Below are 25,059 nucleotides of genomic sequence, written 5' to 3'. Positions count from 1 at the left end.
ATAAACTCCATTGTAATGGGGAATATCATGTAATTAATTCAATTAAATATTGATTGACACCCTTAGTAATGACATGGAAGATATAATTTTAATTTTAGGCCAAACTATTCCTTTAAAGGGGAAAATAAAGTAGCAGTCAATTCTCCACACCACATACCCACAGACTCCTATCACCAACACACAACCCACTCCTCCCCTCTTTTTCTCCCCTTTCTGAGGCAGAGGTCTCTAAAATTCTCCTCTCCAGCCATGCTACTACCTGTCTCCTCGATCCTGTTACCTCCCATCTCTGCCAGGCCATTTCTCCTTCTATCCTACCTGCCTTCACACACATTAACACTTCTCTCCTCAGTGGTGTCTTTCCCACTACATTTAAGCAGGCTCGTGTAACCCCACTGCTTAAGAAATCCACACTAAACCCTGCATTTGTGTTCAACCAGGTCTCCTCTTCCACACTCCAGTGGTTTGAGACTTACCTCACATGCAGGTCCTTTAGGGTGTCTTGGAGGGGAGCGGTGTCCAAGTCACACAAACTAGCTATCGGGGTACCTCAGGGTTCAGTGCTTGGGTGCTTTCTCTTATCCATATACATGACATCACCTGGGATTTGTCATTCAGGCACATGGCTTTTCTATCCTTGCTATGCTGATGACACAAGACTCTACCTCTCATTCCAGCCTTACTATCCTACATTAGCTGCTCGGATTTCAGCCTGCATGGTAGACTTTTCATGCTGGATTTAAAAACACCACCTCCAACTCAACCTAGCAAAGATGGAACTTCTCGTTGTTTTCCAGCGAACTTTACCATTCAGCTAGACCTGGGGTTGTGTTTGACGATCAGTTGAACTTCACGGACCACATCGCAATGACAGCCCGATCATGCAGATTTGCACTGGACAAAATAAGGAAGATCAGACCCTTTCTATCTGAGCATGCTTCACAACCTCTTGTCAATGCTCTTGTCATATCTAGACTGGACTACTGCAATGCTCTTCTGGCAGGACTTCCTGCATGTACAATCAAACCTCTGCAATGAATCCAGAAAGCTGTGGCATGTTTGGTTTTCAACGAGCCCAAGTGTGTGCATGTAAAAAAAAAAAAAAAGAAAATTCTGTCATCATTTTCTCACGTGAATGTAATTTGAACGCATATGATTTTCTTTTACTCAAAACGAGATGTTTTGCAAAATGTCAAGCTGCTCTTTTCCATGGACTGTAATTCATACTGTCAATGAAAACAGATAAAAGTAGTCCATTTGACTCGTATACTATTTTCCAAGTCTTCTAAAGCCATATGAAAGCTATGTTTGAGCAACAGACAGTAATTCACTGATAATCTTCCCTTCCACCATTGCTTTCAAATCATATTCTTATTCAGAATTTACTGCATGTGAGTACAATATGTTCTTTCATTTATTCTTACTGAATTCCCTCTGTGTCTTTGTGACACTATAAAAACATTGCTGTGTTTGAGCATCCTGACCAGCCTGACACCACAAGGTTAGCTCAACCTATGACATGGGGTGGAGTATTTGTTTTACAACCAATGGCAATGAGAAAGTGTTCAGGAAACCTGTTGAAACCATTTTCTTTTTTTATTTTGTTTGCTAAATAATACTAGTACCATAGAAATTACACACTTCACCTTTAAAGAGTGGTGGCTCCAACTTTTTATCTATTCCACCAAAACAAAAAAAACAAAACAAAAATCATTATAAATTCTTGTTCTTCACCAGATATCCTACACAAAGTGACATTCTGTTAACATCTCAACCTTTAAAATAACAATCTACACTTGCTGATACAGGACCACTGCCACTCCAAGAGTTAAATGAGATAAAAGTACAAAACTTTGCATTTAAAGATATTGCCAGAATTCCCATAAATTTAATCATTAGACCCGGGGTATAGCAGTTAATACAAATGTTCACATTGTACTGTGGTGCTTATGCCAGAGAAATTAGGTTTTATGGCTTGTGACATTTCCAGATTTTCCTCTTTATACCCTGCAGTGTGTTTTCTGTTCTCTCTACACTTTCATCTATAATAAATCTTATAAATGAAATATCTTAATAAAGAAAACAAATCACAGTAGTGAGAAGTAAATACACTATATTGCCAAAAGTATTCGCTCATCTGCCTTTAGACGCATATGCACTTAAGTGACATCCCATTCTTAATCCATAGGGTTTAATATAACGTCGGCCCACCCTTTGCAGCTATAACAGCTTCAACTCTTCTGGGAAGGCTTTCCACAAGGTTTAGGAGTGTGTTTATGGGAATTTTTGACCATTCTTCCAGTAGCGCATTTGTGAGGTCAGACACTGATGTTGGACGAGAAGGCCTGGCTCGCAGTCTTCGCTCTAATTCATCCCAAAGGTGCTCTATCGGGTTGAGGTCAGGACTCTGTGCAGGCCAGTCAAGTTCTTCCACACCAAACTCGCTCATCCATGTCTTTATGGACCTTGCTTTGTGCACTGGTGGGCAGTCATGTTGGAACAGGAAGGGGCCATCCCCACACTGTTCCCACAAAGTTGGGAGCATGGAATTGTCCAAAATCTCTTGGTATGCTGAAGCATTCAGAGTTCCTTTCACTGGAACTAAGGGGCCAAGCCCAGCTCCTGAAAAACAACCCCACACCATAATCCCCCCTCCACCAAACTTCACAGTTGGCACAATGCAGTCAGACAAGTACCGTTCTCCTGGCAACTGCCAAACCCAGACTCGTCCATCAGATTGCCAGATAGAGACGCGTGATTCGTCACTCCAGAGAACGCGTCTCCACTGCTCTAGAGTCCAGTGGCAGCGTGCTTTACACCACTGCATCCAACACTTTGCATTGCACTTGGTGATGTATGGCTTGGATGCAGCTGCTCGGCCATGGAAACCCATTCCATGAAGCTCTCTACGCACTGTTCTTGAGCTAATCTGAAGGCCACATGAACTTTGGAGGTCTGTAGCGATTGACTCTGCAGAAAGTTGGCGACCTCTGCGCACTATGCGCCTCAGCATCCGCTGACCCCGCTCTGTCATTTTACGTGGCCGAGTTGCTGTCATTCCCAATCGCTTCCACTTTGTTATAATAACCACTGACAGTTGACTGTGGAATATTTAGTAGCGAGGAAATTTCACGACTGGACTTGCACAGGTGGCATCCTATCACAGTACCACGCTGGAATTCACTGAGCTCCTGAGAGCGGCCCATTCTTTCACAAATGTTTGTAGAAGCAGTCTGCATGCCTAGGTGCTTCATTTTATACACCTGTGGCCATGGAAGTGATTGGAACACCTGAATTCATTTATTTGGATGGGTGAGCGAATACTTTTGGCAATATAGTGTATCACAATAGTTTATAGTGATGGTTGACCGATTATACTGAAAACAGTTTAAATATAGCCACGTATATATGCTGAAATTAAACACCATGTTTCAGAATGTTTACTTGAAATTTACACAAGAAAAAAACAAATTGTGCATTACCTATTGACAAGGCTGTTGGTATACTTTGGAACTGACACATGAGATGCTTCTATTAATCGATCAAGTGGACATGGTCATTTCCGATGCCGATAATCTCAAAATGACCAAATATCTGTCCATTTATATGCCAAGCCGAGATATCGGTCTGTCGCTAGTTTATAACCTTTTGATTTTTCATTTACTTTTTCACCTGTTGAATAAGAATTCCTTATTCTTACCCGGAACATGACATTGCACAGTGAAATGTAAGACAGTAATATCTGTTAAGTTTCAATTACAGCATAGAGTCAAATGCCAGGTATGTGCTTTGTATGGATCATTTGAATTAAACTTTTGATTCATGTACCATATGGATGTTGCATCTTTGAGGATGATACTTGTATGTTCCCTTCCCTCATTCTGATGCACAGAGTGACAAGGTTCAGATGAAGGTTATATAACACATTATTGGGAGAATAAGCTGTTACGCTGATGAAAGAGTCAGCACTATGCTTCAGGTCACATGTATGTGAACCATGAAGATTTAATCCACTCCCTGCAACTTTTTTAAAATTTAAGATTATAACAATATTTTATATGTTATATTACATTTTAAGTTTAAGACCAACAGGGAAAGGCTTTAATTATTTTATTTTGTTCTTTTATTTCTATTCTTTAATTGTATTTCTAATATAGATGCTTATTTACTTACAATTATATATACAAATTTGTTTTGTAAAATTTCAGAATTTCAGAATTTCTTATTATTTGGTTTTATTACTTTTGCTTTAATGACAGCATGCACTTTGAACTGGAATGGACTCAACAAGTTTGTGCAAAACATGATGATCCATGTTATCCATGTTCCAAAGAGCATCTTGTGTGCTTCAATGGAAGCAAGGACATCTGACCTTCTGTACAAAGGAATTTAACATGGTCAGTGTCTCAAATTTTCTTATTTGATTTGTTAACTAGAAATAGTGCATCATCCTAAATATTTCTTTTTCATTTTACATCATAGACTTTTTTTCTTTTCTTTTTTTTTTGATGTTTAAAAATCCTGAAACTTTCTGTTTACTTCCTGGTTTAAAAGAAATAAAGAAAGAAAGAAAAAAAAAAGATTTTGAATGTGGACTTTTATAGCCCACTGCATTTTATTTTTTATTTATTTATTTATAAAAATAAATAAATAAATAAATACTCAAAAATCTATAATTTAATTTAAATTATGTCAATCTATAAAAAAAAGTATCGAATTAATGGATTGTTTAAAAAATTTTTTTACATTTTAATCTATTTAAAATACACTTTTAAGCAATTGACAGCCCTAATTAAATTTTTTTATCAAATTAATTACGTGATATGGCAATTAATTAAATTAATCACAATTAATCGCATATATAGATATTTGCTGAGAAAATCCCTCAAATAAATATTACTTAATATATTATGATTAAATACTGATATTCAAATAATTATAAACATAAAATATATTATAAATGATAGATAATTAAAATGCATTACATTAATGTGGCAGACGAGTAAAGCATTGAAAAGACAATACAAAATGTGGCTTTAGTAGACAATATATTGTTTATTTCCATATTTCCATTATTGAACGGAACCCTAATATTGGCCTATAATCCACAGCAATCCTTTTTGCAATTGAATTTGTCAAACTGTCCGAGATAGATTTATTATAAGGGCTTTTCAGTGTACGCGTCAGTGTACACATTTGTCAGACGGACAATTTTGGAGCATCTCATTTTGGTTGTGTTGCATCATAAACACAGCCTTTTTAGGTTGCTGTGTCAGGTTAAACATAGTTTGTATGGAATACAATGAAGAAGAATGCATATTTTATAAACTGTACCCCCAAACCAAACCCCAAACCTAAACCTAACCTTCAGTGGAGTAAAATTGAAATGTGTGTAAATGTATTTATTTACCACTTATTGGTACTTTAATGTGAGTTTGAACTGTGAACTGAATGATGGACTCCATATAAACATGAGATATGCAACTTTGTTGCCTAAGAATTTTATTTTTGTGAGTTACCGTTAAAATTCACAGGTTTCCCAGCCTTGTGTGACATAAAAAGGGCAGATTCTGGACAGTGAAGGACAGTGGTGAGTTCCATGAGGAATCTGGTCAGTACAAGTCTGGAATAGTTGAGGGGACAGTGCTTAATTTAGTCAATTTCTTGCTAGGCAAATGACTGTCCCTCCAGTCAAAAGGTAGCATGTCATTGTTTGCATGCCTAAAGAGGTCAAAACTGCTTAGTCAAGTTGTGTGTTTATATTTCTGGTTGCTCCCATGCCGTGCAACCGCTTTATCATTAACCACATCTGTGCGTGCAAGGCCATAGATGCACCTGTTCAGCACACTTGCTAAACATAGTTCAAACTGATTTTCCAAGTCAGGTTTGTTAATATATTTATTTATGGCTTTGTTAAGGTCTGACGGCATCTCATATTTCAGCACAAACTGCATGACTTAAGGAGGCCCATATCTTATTTGTCAAACTGAAATAGATAACATTTCCTTGTGACAGTTTGACTTTTATCACTCTCGTGTTGAATACTTTGAATTCTCAGTTTGGTTCAGCTGCATGTGAATTTCAGCACAAGCAGGTAAAGTTATGTAAAGAGCAGAATACTCTTCTTTCAGTTCTAATAGTTTTAGTGTTCCTGTAACTCAGCTGATAGAACATTGAGCCAGAAATGGTTGTGGGTTCGATCCCCAGGGAATAGATGCACTGCTTAAAATCTATAGATATATAATATGCATTTGATATATATTTTATATAAATCTATCAAATCTATCTTGAATGCATTGTTAATCATGCACTTTTAGTGAAACTTTGGTATATATTTGCAATATACACTACTGGTCAAAAGTTTTGAAACACTTACTCATTCTTTATTATATTTTTTTTTTTCACATTTTAGAATAATAGTAAAGTCATTAAAACTATGGAATAACATAAATGGAACTATGGGAATTATGTTGTGACCAAACAAAATCCAAAATAAATCAAAACTGTGTCATATTTTAGCATCTTCAAAGTAGTCACCCTTTGCCTAGAATTTGCAGACATGTACTCTTGACATTTTCTCAACCAACTTCTTGAGGTATCACCCTGGGATGCTTTTTAAACAGTATTGAAGGAGTTCCCATCTATGTTGGGCACTTATTGACTGCTTTTCTTTATTATTTGGTCCAAGTCATCAATTTCAAAAACTTTTTTTTTTGTAATTAAATTTTAGATTTATAATGAAATAAATGAATATGTTTGTCTACAAAACTAATTTCAAACATTTAAGCATACGCCTTCAGATCAAAAGATTTTTAAGATCATGGGAAACATTTCGGTCAAGTGTTTCAAAACTTTTGACCGGTAGTGTATGTATACATGTCTGTGTCTTCTTTCTAACTAGACAGTATTAGAGACTTTTCGGATGTCTGGTCACCCTACTCTTTAGAAATCGTGTAGGGTATAAACTTTCACTTTTCACTGTTGAGCATATTTGCGGATGGCTTGTGTGTAATTTTTGCCACAGCAGAAGCTTTGACAATAGCCATTCTTCAGGTCACTACCTGTTTTTCATTGTTGGACATGTATGGTCTTGTTGAAGGGTTAAATTAGACCCTGTAGACATCCGTGTCTGCTATAGAGGGTTTAACAAGTACACTAGATGGTTTCATGCCTTTAGTGAATGCTTGAACTCTATTGTTTAATGTCCTGCAGTATCTTCCGGGCCTGTGTACTAACAATACAGTAGACTGTCTATCCGTAGCAAGCACGTTGTTGTGCACACCACATTAAGGCTGTGTGTCCAGTCTGAAGGAGTGAATGAAGTATGTAAGACCTTTAGTTGAAGGAGAAATTATTGAATGGTCATTGGTCATGACATACTTGCACTATTGGCAAATCTTTGTATTAACAAGGATGTTTATAATACCTAAAGCAGGGCTCCAGACTAAAAAAAATGACTAAGGAGCCATTGGCTCCTAAACTGAAACATTAAGGAGCCAAATGGCAGTTTTTAGTCGCCAAATCACAGAATTGCTCGATTTAGATTGCTGTTCAGAAACAAGATAGAAAGCAGAAGAAGAGGAAGACAGATGATAACCCATTATTCGGAGGTTTAATAAACAGTATACAGTATATAGTTGAGAAGATAAGTTTGCACCTTTTGTCTCATAAATGTTCACACCCCTTTCATAATTTATACAAATATAAGAGATAAAAGATTTTTTATTTATTTAATACTGCTCATCGTCCTGATTATGACGTTAAACTGATCCGATAGGGTCTAGTTGGATAAGCTACCAGAAGATCTCTGATCAATATGGTTATGGGGACCGATAGCTAGAGAAACTATCGTGAGTACTACTTGGACGCAGCAGTAATACCTAAACCTCATTAAGGCAAGTACAGGGTTTAACCCTAGAAAGGCTTTTTGAGGGTAGGGCTAGGCAAGTACAAGGAGACCTTGGAAAGGCGAACCCACTGCTAGTCCGTGCATGAGGGCTCGTATCCCATCATGGTCTTACCTGGAATAAGGAAAATCTACGTAGTATAAACAATATGAAAAGACAAACAAATTCTAAACATACTGGCTCGGCCGTCGCCCAGGTTATCAAGGTCCATGGTGGCTGTTCAACCAATCTGCCAGCCACTGAAAAATATGCAAAGATTGGAAAACCAAAACCAAAAAACAAGCACTTCTTCATGGCCACCTATAACGTGAGAACGCTGAACGATACAATCAGCACCGAAACAGGCGAACACATCACGCACAAAATCAATCGCATTATAGCCGACTGTGAGAAATATGTCATCGACATCGTAGCACTCCAAGAGCACCGGCAAAAAACATCCGATGCGGTGGGCTATAGTCAACACAAACAATGCAGCAACTGGACTCTGGCACACTCAGACTCGTCATCCATTTGCCATTCTGTACAACAGCAAGATTGCTCGGTTAACCACCTCAATCACGGTCAAATTGGAGCGCATAATAATCGCACATATCAAGGGCAATCCAAAAGTATGCATATACTCAGCGTACACCCCAACAGAGATAGCCGAAGAACGTGACAAAGACGAGTTTTACAACGACCTAACTGAGCTAACCGAGTCGATTCCACCAAACATGATCACCATTCTTGCAGGAGACTTTAATGCACGAATTGGTAACGACAGTCATACAACAGCGATGAGCTGCGTCTACACACTGCAAACAAAGTTGCTGGAAGCAAATCCCGGAAGCATTTCAGACGTATTTCTACTCCTGATGATGTCATGGTTTGAGGGACGTTCTGTTGTGTGCCTCATCCAATAGGAGTTGAGAGTTCGATCCTTTAGTGAGCAAGGCTTCATGGGATTTGTAGTCTGTTTTGGGCTCCCTTTGTTTGATTTTGGCGTGATTTTTATCAGTATAATTTATGACTTGGAATGTGGGGGGCTGAGTTAGGTTTTTACGACTGTGTTAGGCCTGCCTTTGTCTTCTATCTGACTACATGAGGCCCAACATATATATACACACACACACATTATACAAATTGTTTTACAATATTACCAGATGGCCCAGACACAGAGACTACAAGAGTGCAAATTGAATGAAATCCCAGATGCAGTTTATTGTGCTACTCCAATCCCAATCAATAAAGAAAAAAAGTGGTACACAATACGGGACTTTTAATTATAAAGAAGCCCGAAATACGCATGGGACTCTTATTTTGAAATGTGTGCACTCCCAGTTGTGAGTTCACTGATGGCAGATTTGCTGAGAAAGTGAATCTGATTCAAACTGCTACCCTGAGCTCCTGAGTTCAAACCCTCAGTTCTTTTCGGGTGAAAAGACCCGGTTCAAAAGAGTAATTTGGTCATGACTCTCTTGCATTGGATTTGTTGTTGTTGCGTGTGTGCAGCGAGTTCGTCATCACAACAGAATGGGTGAAAAGACACACTGGTGCACGCTCTATAGATGCATTCAATAACTTACAAGATGATATCTGACGAAACCGCATATGAATGCACTCAACCCGACTGTCGCCAATGGTGACTAGATTTTAAATTAAAGTCACAATAAATTACTTTTGGTCACATTTGCGACCATTTTAGTCGCAGTCTGGAGCCCTGTAAAGGAAGCTATGCATTAACATTCACATTCATCTCAATGACAGTTGCGCGGGTGGTGCCTGCCCCTCCGCAATTAACCAACCTGCATGCTGGCATCTGTGCTCATGGACACTCATTTCCAAAGACAGGTTGTTTTTAGCCAGTCAGCTGAGTTGTAAATGCCATGTGACCAATCACTTTGGAGCCGCAGGAAATTAACATGCACTTTAAAAGTATGGTTTTTAGTCTGACTAAAACAATAATTTGTCTTGTCATGTAAATGCGTAAGTCCAACTGAAATCGTACAAGTCTGATATTTGCAAAGTTGGACTAACAGACCTAGATAATGCGATTATAGCTCGGCTTTGTCCAACATGTATACACGTTAATCAGACCACAGTTGACCTTGGCGTTGTGTGCATGCCCCTGAAAGACAGAGGTGACTCGCGGCGTGTAGTTAAACAAACAAGGAAGCGGTATCTTGGCCAATGCTTGGAGCGTACATTGTTGGACATTGTGTCATATATACTTGGACAGAAATATGAAGACTGTTGCGTGACAATGCAAAAACCTGTTGTAGCTCAATTATTACTGCACGTGTAAACTAAATGAGTGATTGGCTGCTGGCACCACTAGAATGAGCACAATCCCTTACTAGGGACCTTCATTAGGACATCAAAAGCAGCAGACAGGGAAAAATTATCCATTTCAAAAGTCCATTTCACACTTTTAAGAGCCCTCCAAAACATGTGGTCTCTGGTGAAACATGTCATTTTTATTTGTGTAGAAATTTTCACAATACACATCGTTTCAAAGCAGCAGAAGGTCATGCTTTAATGTGTTTAAGCCCCAAGTAAGCAAGCCAAAGGTAACTGTGGCAAAAATTGTATTTCATCAAAATACATGGCTACTTTTGAATGGCCTTTATTGGAAAAATATTTTTTTTGCACTCATGTAGTTACGGCATCTACCAGCAGGGGCTAACTGCTGAAGCTAAGCGGCCAAACTTGACCCCTTGACCGCATTACACCATCTTTACACATCACTCATTCCAGCAATGCTACTAATCATTGGCTAAGTCTTTGGCCATTGAGACAATTATTGGCCCTTGCATCATCTCTACGCAATTGTCCCCTGCAGGCTTGTTGGGTGCAGGACAGGAGAAAAGAGAACATCAACAGCAGAACACAACCTCCTCAACACGGTCTCCATGGATACCAGCCCAGCACTTATTTATTGTCTTGCAAATAGGACAAGAGGGAAAGGGAAATGAGTGTTGTTTCTGTTAATGTTGGCAAATCATGGACTCTATTGTGGAGAGCAAATTGGACTTGCTTGTGACCTGGCAGAGGACCAAAACGTCAGCCTGACAATTATTATATGCTACTTTGTTTTTGAAATACAAAGAAATGCTAAAAGGAGCCAGGATCTAGCTGGACCATAATAAACATTTATAGCATTTATAAGGCTGCAATCAATCGAAACAGAATTGATCCTTTTGTTGTTTTTGTTATGTAGTATTTTTAAATTTTTAAATGTCTAAAAAGGATTTGCTTGACATTTTTGTACCATGAAAAGTCTTACTGAGTCTTCATACTAAGAGCTAACTTGTACTAATGCTGTTTTTAAGTCAACATGTTCACATGGGAAATCAGCATGTTGCTTCCGAATGTTCAAGTATCCTGAATTCGACTCAATTCTACCGAATTCCTGAAAAGAGTAATCCTCCATCTGACATTTTTGTATCAATTCAAGTGTGTTCATCTTTCTCTTTGAAGCTACAGATAGCATGTTTGCACTAGAGGTCTGCAACCCAATCTGGGCCCGACGGGACCTGAGAACCCGATGGGTTTTGGGTCGGGTTCAGGTCAGTTTTTCAAGTAGGACTTCAGGTCGGGTTCGAGTTTGTATGAACAAGCATGTGCTCTCACTCACAGACATGTGCAAATGGACGAGTTAGGGGCCGTTCACACCGAATGTGTTTTTGCGTGAGTCTGTTCTGTTTTCCCATTGTTTTCCTATGTAAACACATGCTGGACAAATGTCTTGGACATTTGCACCGCATCTCGCTTTATCTTCAGTGTCTTGTGCAGGACCGGCACATTTTAAACACCATGTCAAGTTAAAAAGAACTTCAAATTTTCAAAAACGCATGTTGAGACACCTGCGCTCTGTTTCATTCTTTGCACTGCGTCTAGATTGTTGTTAGCGCAGTTTTCAGGAAATTAACGTGCACTTTAAAAGTATGGTTTTTAGTCTGACTAAAACAATAATTTGTCTTGTCATGTAAATGCGTAAGTCCAACTGAAATCGTACAAGTCTGATATTTGCAAAGTTGGACTAACAGACCTAGATAATGCGATTATAGCTCGGCTTTGTCCAACATGTATACACGTTAATCAGACCACAGTTGACCTTGGCATTGTGTGCATACCCCTGAAAGACAGAGGTGACTCGCGGCGTGTAGTTAAACAAACAAGGAAGCGGTATCTTGGCGAATGCTAGGAGCATATGAATGTTGCCTATATGCTAACATAAAATACAGCCTATTGCAACAGTACTTGCTTGGAGAAGAAATTAGATAGTAAGCGATTTCGGGTCAGGTTCGGGCTTAAAATCTGACTGTATCATTCAGGGCAGGTAGGGTCGGGCCACACGGTCTCGGGTACAGGTCGGGTTCGGGTTTCATTTTAAGGCCCATGCAGACCTCTAGTTTGCACCAGCAACCTCAAAGACACTGGTTCTAGTCCCATGGAAACCAGGAAGTAATCATGTTCACATAAACAGCGGTGAATGTGATTTGAAGATTGCATAAAAAGTGACATATTTACTATACTGACAGTTTGGTTTAGGGTGTGTTTAGGTTAGGGGATAGAGTTAATACAATATGCATTCTTGTTGACTGTATTGTATCATTTACAACTAAAAATACAACTCGCTTTTGGCGCCTATATGTGTACATTTCACCCATGAACTGGTGCGCACACGTGCCCATGTGTTTAACAACACTTCCAGCTTCGGCCACTGGGGGCAGTTGTTTGAATTTCGGGAAGCACAGATGAATTTCAGCAGCAGAACTTTTGACATACTGTCCCTGAATTCACAGTGTGATCAGTCTGTTGAAGTCATGTCAGAATAATCATATTTACGAGATGAGCATATATGAATGGTTTGCTTAAATATTTTGTACTATTTAGGAAGTATAGTGATAAAACTGGCCAAATGCTACTCATAAAACTTAATTTTCCATCATTCTATGGGAATGCAGGAGAACAATAAAATACATAATGCCTCAATTGTACACCTAACGAGCATCATTGCTTTACATTTTGATATATTGGCACTAAAAAGATCTTTACAATAAATGAAAAGGAGAGAAAGAAATGTTAAATTGCATAACAATTTTTTTCCAACTATAATCACTTAAAAATCACTTACTCAATTCCCAGGAGGACTTGAAAGAAGCACAAGTATTTTATATGCTTTTTCCCCCGTGTGAAATGAGTGAAATTGAAAAGTTTTGACTTTCTTGTCAAACATGTGGGTGTTTTTGTGTCTGTGTGATTGTGTGTCCATAGGGGCTATGTTATGCCACGGTTACGGTCAATTAAAAAATCACTCAGGTGCTGGCAATATACAGTATTTCGCCTTCTGAAGTGACCCACAAACCACAGCTCTTGGCAATCCATGTGTCATTACTGTCTGCTGGATACTTTTCTGTGTCATGCAGAGGTTTGTCTTATTAGCTGTCTTACACATTCACTTTTATTATTATTGGTAATCTCTGATTATAATGTAAATGTCATGGAAATAAATTCCACCTACCCGGAACGTGTAGCAATAATGTAAAATGCAAGTCAAGACATTTTTATTGGTATAGCACTTTTAACTAGACATATTGTTGCAAAGCAGCTTTACAGAAAATTGTACTGTAATGTCTGTAATGTTTCAAATGTCTTAAAGTCCCCAGTGAACAGCTTCATTGAAAAACTTTGAAAATCATGCCTTAATGTTTTTGTTTTTATCTTAATATATATGTACAGTATAAAGAACTGTCTTTCAGACTTTTTTGTTATTATTGATTAATTCTGATGATCTATAATCAAATAATTGTTTGTGATTGTGGCATTCAGTTCCATTAATTTTAGTTTTAAAACAATCAACAAGATGGAAGGAAATAAATTCCAGTTCCAGTATATAATTACTTGTCATTGAACAGATGTGTTCTAATTTGGGACGAAGCAATATTTTTGTTTATTAAATCCAGGATGTATAAGAGATCATTCCCATAAGCACTTGAAGCAGCACTCACTGGTGGCTTTGACCAGCCAGAACTGTTCCACTTGAGATCTAGAGATGACCCATCATCTACTGACAGTTTGGGTTGAATAGAATTAATAAAGCAATGAAATGATAGAGCTGTATCAATATTACTTACTACAATACAAACTCCACTGTCATCATATGCTTGATCTTTTTTATAAGAGTTTTATTGATGCTAGTATTATTTTGATTGAGAGATAACTGACTTTGCTGAAGGCAAAGATTATTAATCAAAGGACAACTCTGTGCTTGAGTAAGTGTTTGGATTCAATACCACCTTCCGGACACTGGCTCTTTCTCCACTGGCTTGGTTTTGGGCCTGGTGTGTGAATCTGCAAGAGTGACTTGAGTTGAATAAGAAAGACTATCAAGAGCACAAAGAGTCTGTTATCCTCTGAAACCTCATAAATACATAGACTAATGATAAGTGGTGTGAAGTGAATGTGTCTGCTGTGTTTTCATGTGTACCTGTGTTTGTATGCAGAGTGTTAAGACATACAGTGCAAACTTGCTATACATCTGTGATATGGGGACAGAATAGGCTATATTGGGGTGAATCTCACAAAATGTATGGGTCATAATTTTTTTGCTCCAGATTCAATATAAAAAAATAGGAAAATATATTTTATTTCAACCTTATATTGTATTTCTGTCAAAACTGAACAATTAACTTTTTCTTTCTTTTTGAAAGCTGTACTTTCTTTCATCCATTTAGAATAATATTCCATGACTTTGTTCACACAGGGCATCTGAACACACACATTTTATTTTATTTTTTTAGATGGATTATGCAAATGAATGGATTAGACTACAAAATACAGAAATATTAAGTGTTCAGGATCATCCCAAACCTTTAGATGAGCACATACAGTATGTGGATGTATTTTTTGCATACACAAAGTCCTCAGACATGTGCACACACACAACACACACATTTTTTTTTATTTTTTTTATTTTTTTATCACACATTATACATTTGCACATATACAGTGAAATTCTTTTTTTCACATATCCCAGCTAAGCTGGGGTCAGAGTGCAGGGTCAGCCATGATACAGCACCCCTGGAGCAGATAGGGTCAAGGGCCTTGCTCAAGGGCCCAACAGTGGCAACTTGGCAGTGCTTGGGCTTGAACCCCCAACCTTCTGATCAGTAACTCAGAGCCATAGCCACTGAGCCACCACTGCGGGTGTTGAGCACCCATATGTGCATCATCTTTCCATGTACATTCTTTGAGAAGTATGTTAGACCTTAGCACTGCCTTTGACACTATTGACCATGCTATCCTTTTGGATCGGTTGAAGTGTGAGGTTGGCATTCAAGGGACTGCGCTAAAATGGTGTAAGTCTTATTTAGCAGATAGAACATTTTCTGTTAAAATTGGAAATTCAGCATCATCTTCCGCTCCTTTAAAATATGGTCTTCCTCAAGGCTTTGTACTGGGCCCCATATTATTCTCATTATATGTGCGCCCTCTAGGATCTATCTCCCGCCAACATGGAATTTCTTATAATTTGTATGCCGACGACACACAGCTTTACTTCCCACTAAAAACGGGAGACAGTCAAACGCTAACGTCGCTCATGAATTGTTTGATGGATGTTAAGTGTTGGCTATCTGATACCTTTCTTCGGTTAAACGACAATAAATCTGAAATTTTTATTTTTGGCCCATCTAAATTTAAAGAGGCATTAGCCCATATACTTGTACCACTAGCGATTAGTGTAAAGGACAATGTGAGCAATCTTGGTGTAATACTAGATTCAGCTCTTAATTTAAATAAGCAAATCAATTCTATAATTAAAATCAGTTACTATCATCTTAGAGTTATTTCTAAAATAAAGCCTTTTCTTGGATTTAAAGATCTGGAGGTGATAATTCATGCTTTTATTTCATCCAGCCTCAACTACTGTAATTCCCTCTACTCGGGAATTGGTCAGAAGCAGTTATCCTTTCTACAACTTGTTCAGAATGCGGCATCCCAGGTTACTGACTGGCACCAGGAAAAGGGAACATATTACTCCCATCTTGTCTTCCTTCACTGGTTGCCAGTTAAATACAGAGTCGATTTTAAAATTGTATTGTTTGTTTTTAAAGCACTACATGGCCAGTCTCCACAGTACATCAATGACCTTCTTAGGCCCTGTAATTCGTCTAGGCTATTGAGATCCTGCTACCAAATGCTGTTAGCAGTTCCGAGATCTAGACAGAAATCTAAAGGTGTTCGAGCATTTTCTGTGTCCCCAAGTTCTCCCTATTCACATCTGGTCCTCCGCTTCAGCTGAGATTTTTAAATCAAAGTTGAAGTTTTATCTTTTTGAATTAGCTTTTAAGTCTGAGAAATGAATACATTTTTAAGTGAGTGAAGAAATTTATATGTGTGTTGTAAAGGTATGTCTCTGGTGTTCTGTTGTTTTTTTTTTTCCTTTTATTGTTTGTTCCACAAAAATTGTGAAGCACTTTGGATAACGTAAACGTTTAAAAAGTGCTATATAAATAAAGATGAGTTGAGTTGAATATTTCAAGATATACTTTTCAGATAATGTTGTGTTTGGGCTCGTTTGAATCGGAATTGTCTGCTGTAAGTTACGATATGTCGTTGTCTATGTTATACAATTGTGCTCAAAAGTTTGCATACCCTGGCAGAAATTGTGAAATTTTGGCATTGATTTAGAAAATATGACTGATCTTGCAAAAAAAACTGTCTTTTATTTAAGGATAGTGATCATATGAAGCCATTTATTATCACATAGTTGTTTGGCTTCTTTTAAAATCATAATGATAACAGAAATCACCCAAATGGCCCTGATCAAAAGTTTACATACCCTTGAATGTTTGGCCTTGTTACAGACACACAAGATGACACACACAGGTTTAAATGGCAATTAAAGGTTAATTTCCCACACCTGTGGCTTTTTAAATTGCAATTAGTGTCTGTGTATAAATAGTCAGTGAGTTTGTTAGCTCTCACGTGGATGCACTGAGCAGGCTAGATACTGAGCCATGGGGAGCAGAAAAGAACTGTCAAAAGATGGAAAAGGATATAAAAAGATATCCAAAGCCTTGAAAATGCCAGTCAGTATTGTTCAATCACTTATTAAAAAGTGGAAAAGTCAGGGATCTCTTGATACCAAGCCAAGGTCAGGTAGACCAAGAAAGATTTCAGCCACAACTGCCAGAAGAATTGTTCGGGATACAAAGAAAAACCCACAGGTAACCTCAGGAGAAATACAGGCTGCTCTGGAAAAAGACAGTGTGGTTGTTTCAAGGAGCACAATATGACGATACTTAACAAAAATGAGCTGCATGGTCGAGTTGCCAGAAAGAAGCCTTTACTGCACCAATGCCACAAAAAAGCCCGGTTACAATATGCCTGACAACACCTTGACATGCCTCACAGCTTCTGGCACATTGTAATTTGGAGTGACGAGACCAAAATAGAGCTTTATGGTCACAACCATAAGCGCTATGTTTGGAGAGGGGTCAACAAGGCCTATAGTGAAAAGAGTACCATCCCCACTGTGAAGCATGGTGGTGGCTCACTGATGTTTTGGGGGTGTGTGAGCTCTAAAGGCATGGGGAATCTTGTGAAAATTGATGGCAAGATGAATGCAGCATGTTATCAGAAAATGCTGGCAGACAGTTTGCATTCTTCTGCACGAAAGCTGCGCATGGGACGCTCTTCGACATTCCAGCACGACAATGACCCTAAGCACAAGGCTAAGATGAACCTCCAGTGATTACAGCAGAAAAAGGTGAAGGTTCTGGAGTGGCCATCACAGTCTCCTGACCTTAATATCATCGAGCCACTCTGGGGAGATCTCAAACGTGCGGATCATGCAAGACGACCAAAGACTTTGCATGACCTGGAGGCATTTTGCCAAGACGAATGGGCAGCTATACCACCTGCAAGAATTTGGGGCCTCATAGACAACTATTACAAAAGACTGCATGCTGTCATTGATGCTAAGGGGTGCAATACACAGTATTAAGGACAAAGGGTATGCAGACTTTTGAACAGGGGTAATTTCATTTTTTTCTTTGTTGCCATGTTTTGTTTTATGATTGTGCCATTCTGTTATAACCTACAGTTGAATATGAATCCCTTAAGAAATAAAAGAAATGTGTTTTGCCTGCTCACTCATGTTTTCTTTAAAAATGGTAGATATATTACCAATTCTCCAAGGGTATGCACATTTTTAAGCACAACTGTATGTATGTTTCAGGAAGTAATAAGACAAAACATGGCAAAAAAGACTCCTGTTTAATATATTTATGTGTGTCAGTGGGAATTTCATAAACTAATACTCACTGCAGTTTGGTCTCTGAGTGAAACAAACTTAATTTTACTAATTGAGACCTTTCCAACAATATATAACGGAGTGGTGGAGGCGTAGTGGGCTAAAGCACATAACTGATAATCAGAAGGTTGCTGGTTCAATCCCCACAGCCATCACCATTGTGTCCTGGAGCAAGGCACTTAACTTCAGGTTGCTCCAGGGGGATTGTCCCTGTAATAAGTGCACTGTAAGTCGCTTTGCATAAAAGCATCTGCCAAATGCATAAATGTAAATTTAAATATAACACATGGCTATCTCATCTTTTTTCTGTTTTTACCAACTCTGAATAATTGTGATAACAAATGTGCTAATTATGTGAACTAAACAGTTATAATTTGTCAGCAAATTAAAAAAGCATTATTTAAGAATTGGTAGGATCAGCTATATGCATTGTAAAGTCCAGATTCTAAGCTTTAAAATGACATGTAGGGGGCCTGGGTAGCTCAGTGGTAAAAGACACTGGCTACCACCCCTGGAGTTTGCTAGTTCAAATCCCAGGGCGTGCTGAGTGACTCCAGCCAGGTCTCCTAAGCAACCAAATTGGCCCAGTTACTAGGGAGGGTAGAGTCACATGGGGTAACCTCCTCGTGGTCGCTATATGTGGTTCGTTGTTGGTGGGGCGCATGGTGAGTTGAGCGCGGATGCCGCGGTGGATGGCGCAAAGCCTATGTCTCCATGGCAACGCGCTCAACGAGCCACGTGATAAGATGCGCGGGTTGACGGTCTCAGACGTGGAGGCAACTGGGATTCATCCTCTGCCACCAGGATTGAAGCGAATCACTACACAACCACGAGGACTTAAAAGCGCACTGGGAATTGAAAAATTAAAAAAAAAAAAAAAAAAAATTTTGTTTATATCAATTAAGTGGTTATTAATGTATTTCATAGTTATTATTATTTAAAAATATTTCTGCAGTGAGTGCCCCCCACTAGCCCCCACTAAAAATAAGCTCAGTTCAATGAATTTTTCTATAAATAATATATATATATATATATATATATATATATATATATATATATATATATATATATATATATATTTATACTGTATATATATATATATATATATATATATATATATATATATATATATATATATATATATATAAAAAGAAGTACAAAACCTGTCGTGATTACTAAAAAAGATGTTGATAAATAGATCTAATGCAATATCTTGGGATAATATATGCAAAATGAGAGATTTATTAACAATCTTAGTGAGCCTTTCATTTTTGACCGGGAACACAAAAGATGTTAGCACAAATGAACACAACACAAGGGTTAAAAAAGGAACACTTGTTAGGACCATTAAGATTTTTTTTTTTTTTTTTTAGCAGTAACAAGAATCTAATAATGACAATCACCATTTGGTGGTAAATGTGTTTAATTGTCATGATAAAAATTAACTACATTGTTTTTTAATTGTATTATGAAACACTGATAACAAATTCTAAGTATTTCAAATGGAAAAATTCACATAATGGATATGCACTGATGTTTTTGCGTGTTTTCTTTTCTGATGTGGGCTTATGTATGCTTTCCCTAATTGTTTCTTTTTCTCTGTGTAGGTGCTGCTCAGAGCGGCGTAAGGAGAAGTCTCGTGATGCGGCGCGCTGCAGACGCAGTAAGGAGACAGAGGTGTTTTATGAGCTGGCACACCAGCTGCCCCTCCCACAAAGCATCAGCTCACACCTGGACAAAGCCTCCATCATGAGACTGGCCATCAGCTTCCTGCACACACGCAAACTCCTCACCTCAGGTACACAGACATACACAAACATACTAAATCACATCTGGGCAATCATATCTGTGATCCTGCCAGGCACATTATGTCAATATGTCTTATGTAAATACAGCACCAGGAGATAGTGCCATTTCATTCCTCTTGTATGCACATGGTTGAACGACAGTAAAGTTTGACTTGACTTATATTAATGATATAGTATTATATTCTTACAATATACACTATCAGTCAAAAGTTTGGACAAAGCAACTAAATTATTACTTTTTTCACATATTAGAATTAAAGCATAATTAAAACTGTTGCTGCATTCCAATTCGCCTACTTATGCTATGCCCTAAATGTGTGTGCTCTTTTTGTGAGAAAAGTGTATACTTTTGAGTGCAAGCATTCGGACCTACTGTCATGTCATAAAATCGCATTTTGAAACCAAAGACCCCTTGGTCACATAGTTAAGTGCATCCTGTCGTTACATACAAGTTCCTAATTTTTATTTGAACTATCATTTATTCGTTATTCCTCTTTTCATTTCATTTACACTACCCTACAATGCTTCCTACCTTATTTTGTTTTCGATCTCATGCCAGAGTTCAGCTTTTACCACACGGTTGACATAACTTTTTTCTGTAATGTCATACAGAGCTGGCCTCTTCTGAATCATGCTGATTAATTCGTCTTCACTTGCCTTGTTCCAGACAGCCATGTCGTTTGAAAATATTCGCGTATTGGAATGAGAAATGCGAAGAAATGTGAAGAGCGCTCTGTGTGTTCCCTTTTCGTTGTTTGCTTGCTTCGTCACTTCTGTTTTTCTTCTCATGCACTGGTTCGCTAAGCTGAACAGCCGATCAGAATGATCCGACTCACCGACGAGCTCCGCCGGCGATTCAACATGCTCAATCGGCCGAAAAAAAGACAATGGGGACCGACTTCAGCCGATGGTGTGGAACACACTGAGTGATATACAACACCGTCATGAAGAAATGAAAAGATCACATTGCTATGAAATGTTCAAATGGATTCAGATGGACTCTAATGGATGATGTTCGCTCAACGTAATTTTTACTGTTTGCTCAATTAACTTATTTAAAATGAGCAGCAACACAATTCTTTAGCATTTGGTCTCAACTTCATTTAATGTTTTTAAACTTAATTTGTTGCAGATTAAATATAACAGTAAACAAATCATTTTGATCAAGTTAAATATTTGATCTTATGTTTCATCAGCTAAAGCAAAAAATGTTGTATTATGTACTTCACTTGAATGTTATATGTACGTAGTTGGAAAGACAAAACATTCGCATGGCACTGTGCTGAATCACTTTATTTATTTGTTTATTTTTTCTTTGGCAGTGTCTCATTACTGTTTACATTATTATAACAGTCCCTTGAAAAATAATCTGGCCTCCTCTATATTTCAATGACACAATAATGGCAAAAATAAGTGTATCATGTAAATTTAAGATATAGATAATTTTTATTTTATTATTATTATGTATAATGTTATTCTTTAAATAATTTATATATTACTTTGTTAGTAAAAAAATATTTTAAAAAACCTTAAACCTATTATTGCAGTAATTGTACAATAAATTTTGGCATTTTTATAGAGTGCAACATGATACGTAAAGGTAATCAAACAGTCGACTCTAGAGCCACTGTTAGCACAACATTCAGGTAACCCATGCGGCTGTATTTGACGTCATATCAAAATAAGAACCACGCTGCAAATACACACTCTGATGATAATCAAATTGTAAAGCTCTAGTTTGATCTCTTATCTGGGTTTACTATCATTAGCATGACACTGTTATGAGGAAATGTTTTGGTCGTAATGTCAGACTGCATTAAAGTTATTGTTGTATTATACAAATGAGGCGGTGCTTTATGTAAGGATATAATTGTGTTAGTGAATATTGAACCTGCTGTAACTCTGTCTGGGTTAATTATCTTTAGCTGTATGTGCTAATCTTATAAATCAAAGCCAGCACACAATGAATACAACAGTTTAATAAAAACCTACAGAGTATATTTAATAACCGATATGGCAAGCATCGAGATATACAGTATGAATGTGTGTGTGTATAGATGTTGTGTTAAAAGGATACAGTAAACGCAAAAATGAACATTTTGTTACAATTTACTCATCTTCATGTCATTCCAAACCTGACCTTTCTTTCTCCCATGGAACACAAAAGGAGAAGATTTTTTTTTGCAGAATGTTCACATCTATTTAACATACAATAAAAGTGGAAAAGTGGATTCAGGCTCTCAAGCTCTAAAAGGACATAAGTATCTTAGAAGTAGTTCATTTGAAGTGTGCACTATATAGCCATAGTCCATAGTCTGAAGAACAGACTGAAATTTAAATCATTAAGTGCTGAAATTATTAGCTCTCAAATTGGAATGCTGTGCCATGTTCGACGTCAGTGACACCAAACGCATAGGTTCTTGCATGTCTTGTAACGAAGTGCAATGTATCGAAGTGCAGTGTGTCAAGTTTTAATATACTTGCAATTATGTTTGAAGAGCTACATCAGAGGGAAAGATTTTCAATGAATAGTGGCTTAAATTAAAGCTATCATATGGCTTCAAAAGATTTGAAATATAGAGCAAAATTCAAACGGACCAATTTTATTGTGCTTTTTATAATCACTAGTAGGGCGGCACAATAATGGTTTAAATGAGTATCACGATTATTTTGTTCAAAATTTGAATCACGATTTTGCATTGCTGCAGTTCTGTTTAAAGTTTCTTTGACTCAAGGAGGTATGGCAAGAGGATGTGTGCGTGTTCATATTGTTTGTGTGTCTTGATTATAAAATTAGAATCTCCGGAAGCTGGACAAAAGAGCCCCTTCATTCAACATTCCATTCTGTGTTTGAACAGACCGAGAGAGCAGAATTAGATCACAGTTTTGCTTGAGGGCTGCTACTGTAAATTGCCTCTGGTGCGGTTTATGTCCTCTCAGGAAAGGACTTGAAATGACTTGAAAGTAAAATGTTCACACTGAAGTGTTATGACCTATTTGATCATTATTTTGATTACTGTAGGTACAGTACAAAATCACCCATTCACATTTGACCAATCGTAAATGGGTCAATTCTATACAATGTACGGGTAACATTGTAATGCTGAATAAGTAGTCTGTAGTTAAAAAAGGCAATCGCCTTTATGATAGAGGCATCGCAATGCTGGAAGTCCTGCCTTAAACTGTAGTTAAAGGAATATTCCGGGTTCAATATAAGTTAAGCCTAAGCGGCATAATTTGTGGCATAATGTTGATTACCACAAAAAATAATCTGGACTCGTCCATCCTTTTCTTTAAAAAAAAAAAAAAAGCAAAAATTGAGGTTACAGTTTGGCACCTGGAAGTGAATGGGGCCAATTTTTTGGGGGTTTGAAGGCAGAAATGTGAAGCTTATCATTTTATAAAATTACTTACATGAATTATTCTTTTAAAACTTGTGTATTATTTGACCTGTAAAGTTGTTTAAATTGTCATTTTTACAGTCATTTTAGCATCTTAGGGTTTGTTGATATAACAAAGTCATGGCAACAAAGTTGTAAAATTGGCTATAAAACAGAAAAATTTAGTAAGTGATTTTATCACACTAAAATCATGTTAACACACATACTGTTTACGTCTTGTAACCTTTGAAAAAGTGAGTATTTTAACGTTTACTGATTGGCCCCATTCACTTCCATTGTAAGTGCGTCACTTTAACCCAGATTTGTGCTTTTTTTAAAGAAAAGGAGGGGCAAGTCAAATAAAATTTTTGTGGTAATCAATAGTATGCCAAAAATGCTGTCGATTGAGCAAAACTCAATTGAGCCCAGAATATTCCTTTAAAAGAGCCAATCACCTGTTTGTAGACTCCAAAACACATGCACAGAAACAAGTCTAAAAAACATTTCGTTTTTTCTGCGTTATTTGAGCTAAAGAAGCACAATTTATGATATGGTAACTTATAAGTCGTCATTTTTATTTGTATAGCACTTTTCACAACACACATCATTTCAAAGCAGCTTTAGAGATAATTAATAGTGTAATGTCTTCGAGTCATAATAGTGCAGTTAAAAAATACATGATTGAATTGTGCATTAAAATAAATAATATAAAATAATTATATTTAGACCCCCAGTGAGCAAGCTTAAGGAGACTGTGGCAAGGAACACAAAACACCATAAGATGTTGGTTAAAGTAAAATAAAAATAACCTCTGGCTAAGCAGCATGAATATAATGCCATTATTAGTTATTTATGTGTAGTACAAGTCAAGATTTAAAATGAGTAAACTAAGTGTTTGGGCCAATGTTTAAACAAAAAGATATTGTATTAACTGTAAGATTAATGACTAAAGTCTTAGAATTTACATTCTTAATTAACTGCAGAAGTGCAAACAGATGCATTGTCTATTGTTATTTGGCTGATGAAGGCTGCAATTAATTTATTATCAGTGTATTCCATTTTAAGTGTGTAGTCCATCCTTTAACCAAGGTGATGCAGGCAGAGGTCAGTAAGGTGCACTGCAGATTGACTGTAAACTTGTGGCAGATTAATTTCCGGTGGAGTCCATCTTAAGTTTCAGGCAGTGGCCAGTGAAGTATCCCATGTCTGACGGTTGGTGCTGGCATCAGTTCATCCAGGGCCTGAAATTGATTTTTTGAAAATAGGGGGAATTCACCCCAAAATGCCCCATGGGGGGATGGGGATACTTCATATCAATTAATCAAGTACATGCTTGTGAATGACATGCTTTTCTCATTTTTTACTGTAACTTTAAGCAGGTATTCTTGCTCTGCTCCAAACTAGCATCAATAACTCTCAATACCTATGTATATAATTGTCTTTATTTACAGCAAGTCACTTATTTTTTTCCCCATTTCTAAGTGTGTGTTTTTTCCCACCTATATGCTTCATTCTCAGTTGTTGTTTGCCTTCCGTCTCCTCTTCTTCATCTCTTTCCACTTAATGATGGCTCTGTTGAAGTCAAACTTAGCTCTGAAATGAGCATCAGATTGGTGAGACTTTTATTGTTCAGCGAATTTCGGAACTTTGTTTTTATC

At 37.4% G+C, this 25,059-nt stretch overlaps 1 protein-coding gene across 2 annotated transcripts in view; it reads left to right on the top strand.

Annotated features, from left to right (window-relative positions):
• The window catches only part of LOC127412170 (endothelial PAS domain-containing protein 1-like), a 106,511-nt gene that overhangs the window by 15,600 nt on the left and 65,852 nt on the right, over positions 1-25,059 (top strand). For both annotated transcript variants that reach the window (XM_051648321.1, XM_051648323.1), the window contains exon 2: positions 19,821-20,011. In XM_051648321.1, the coding sequence (XP_051504281.1) occupies positions 19,821-20,011 (191 nt within the window). The remainder of the gene's footprint in view (positions 1-19,820; positions 20,012-25,059) is intronic.

This window comes from Myxocyprinus asiaticus, chromosome 21, assembly GCF_019703515.2.
Source record: "Myxocyprinus asiaticus isolate MX2 ecotype Aquarium Trade chromosome 21, UBuf_Myxa_2, whole genome shotgun sequence".
Classification (NCBI taxonomy): domain Eukaryota; kingdom Metazoa; phylum Chordata; class Actinopteri; order Cypriniformes; family Catostomidae; genus Myxocyprinus; species Myxocyprinus asiaticus.
Note: the sequence above shows the minus strand (reverse complement) of the source record. Positions and strands in the feature narration are given on the sequence as shown.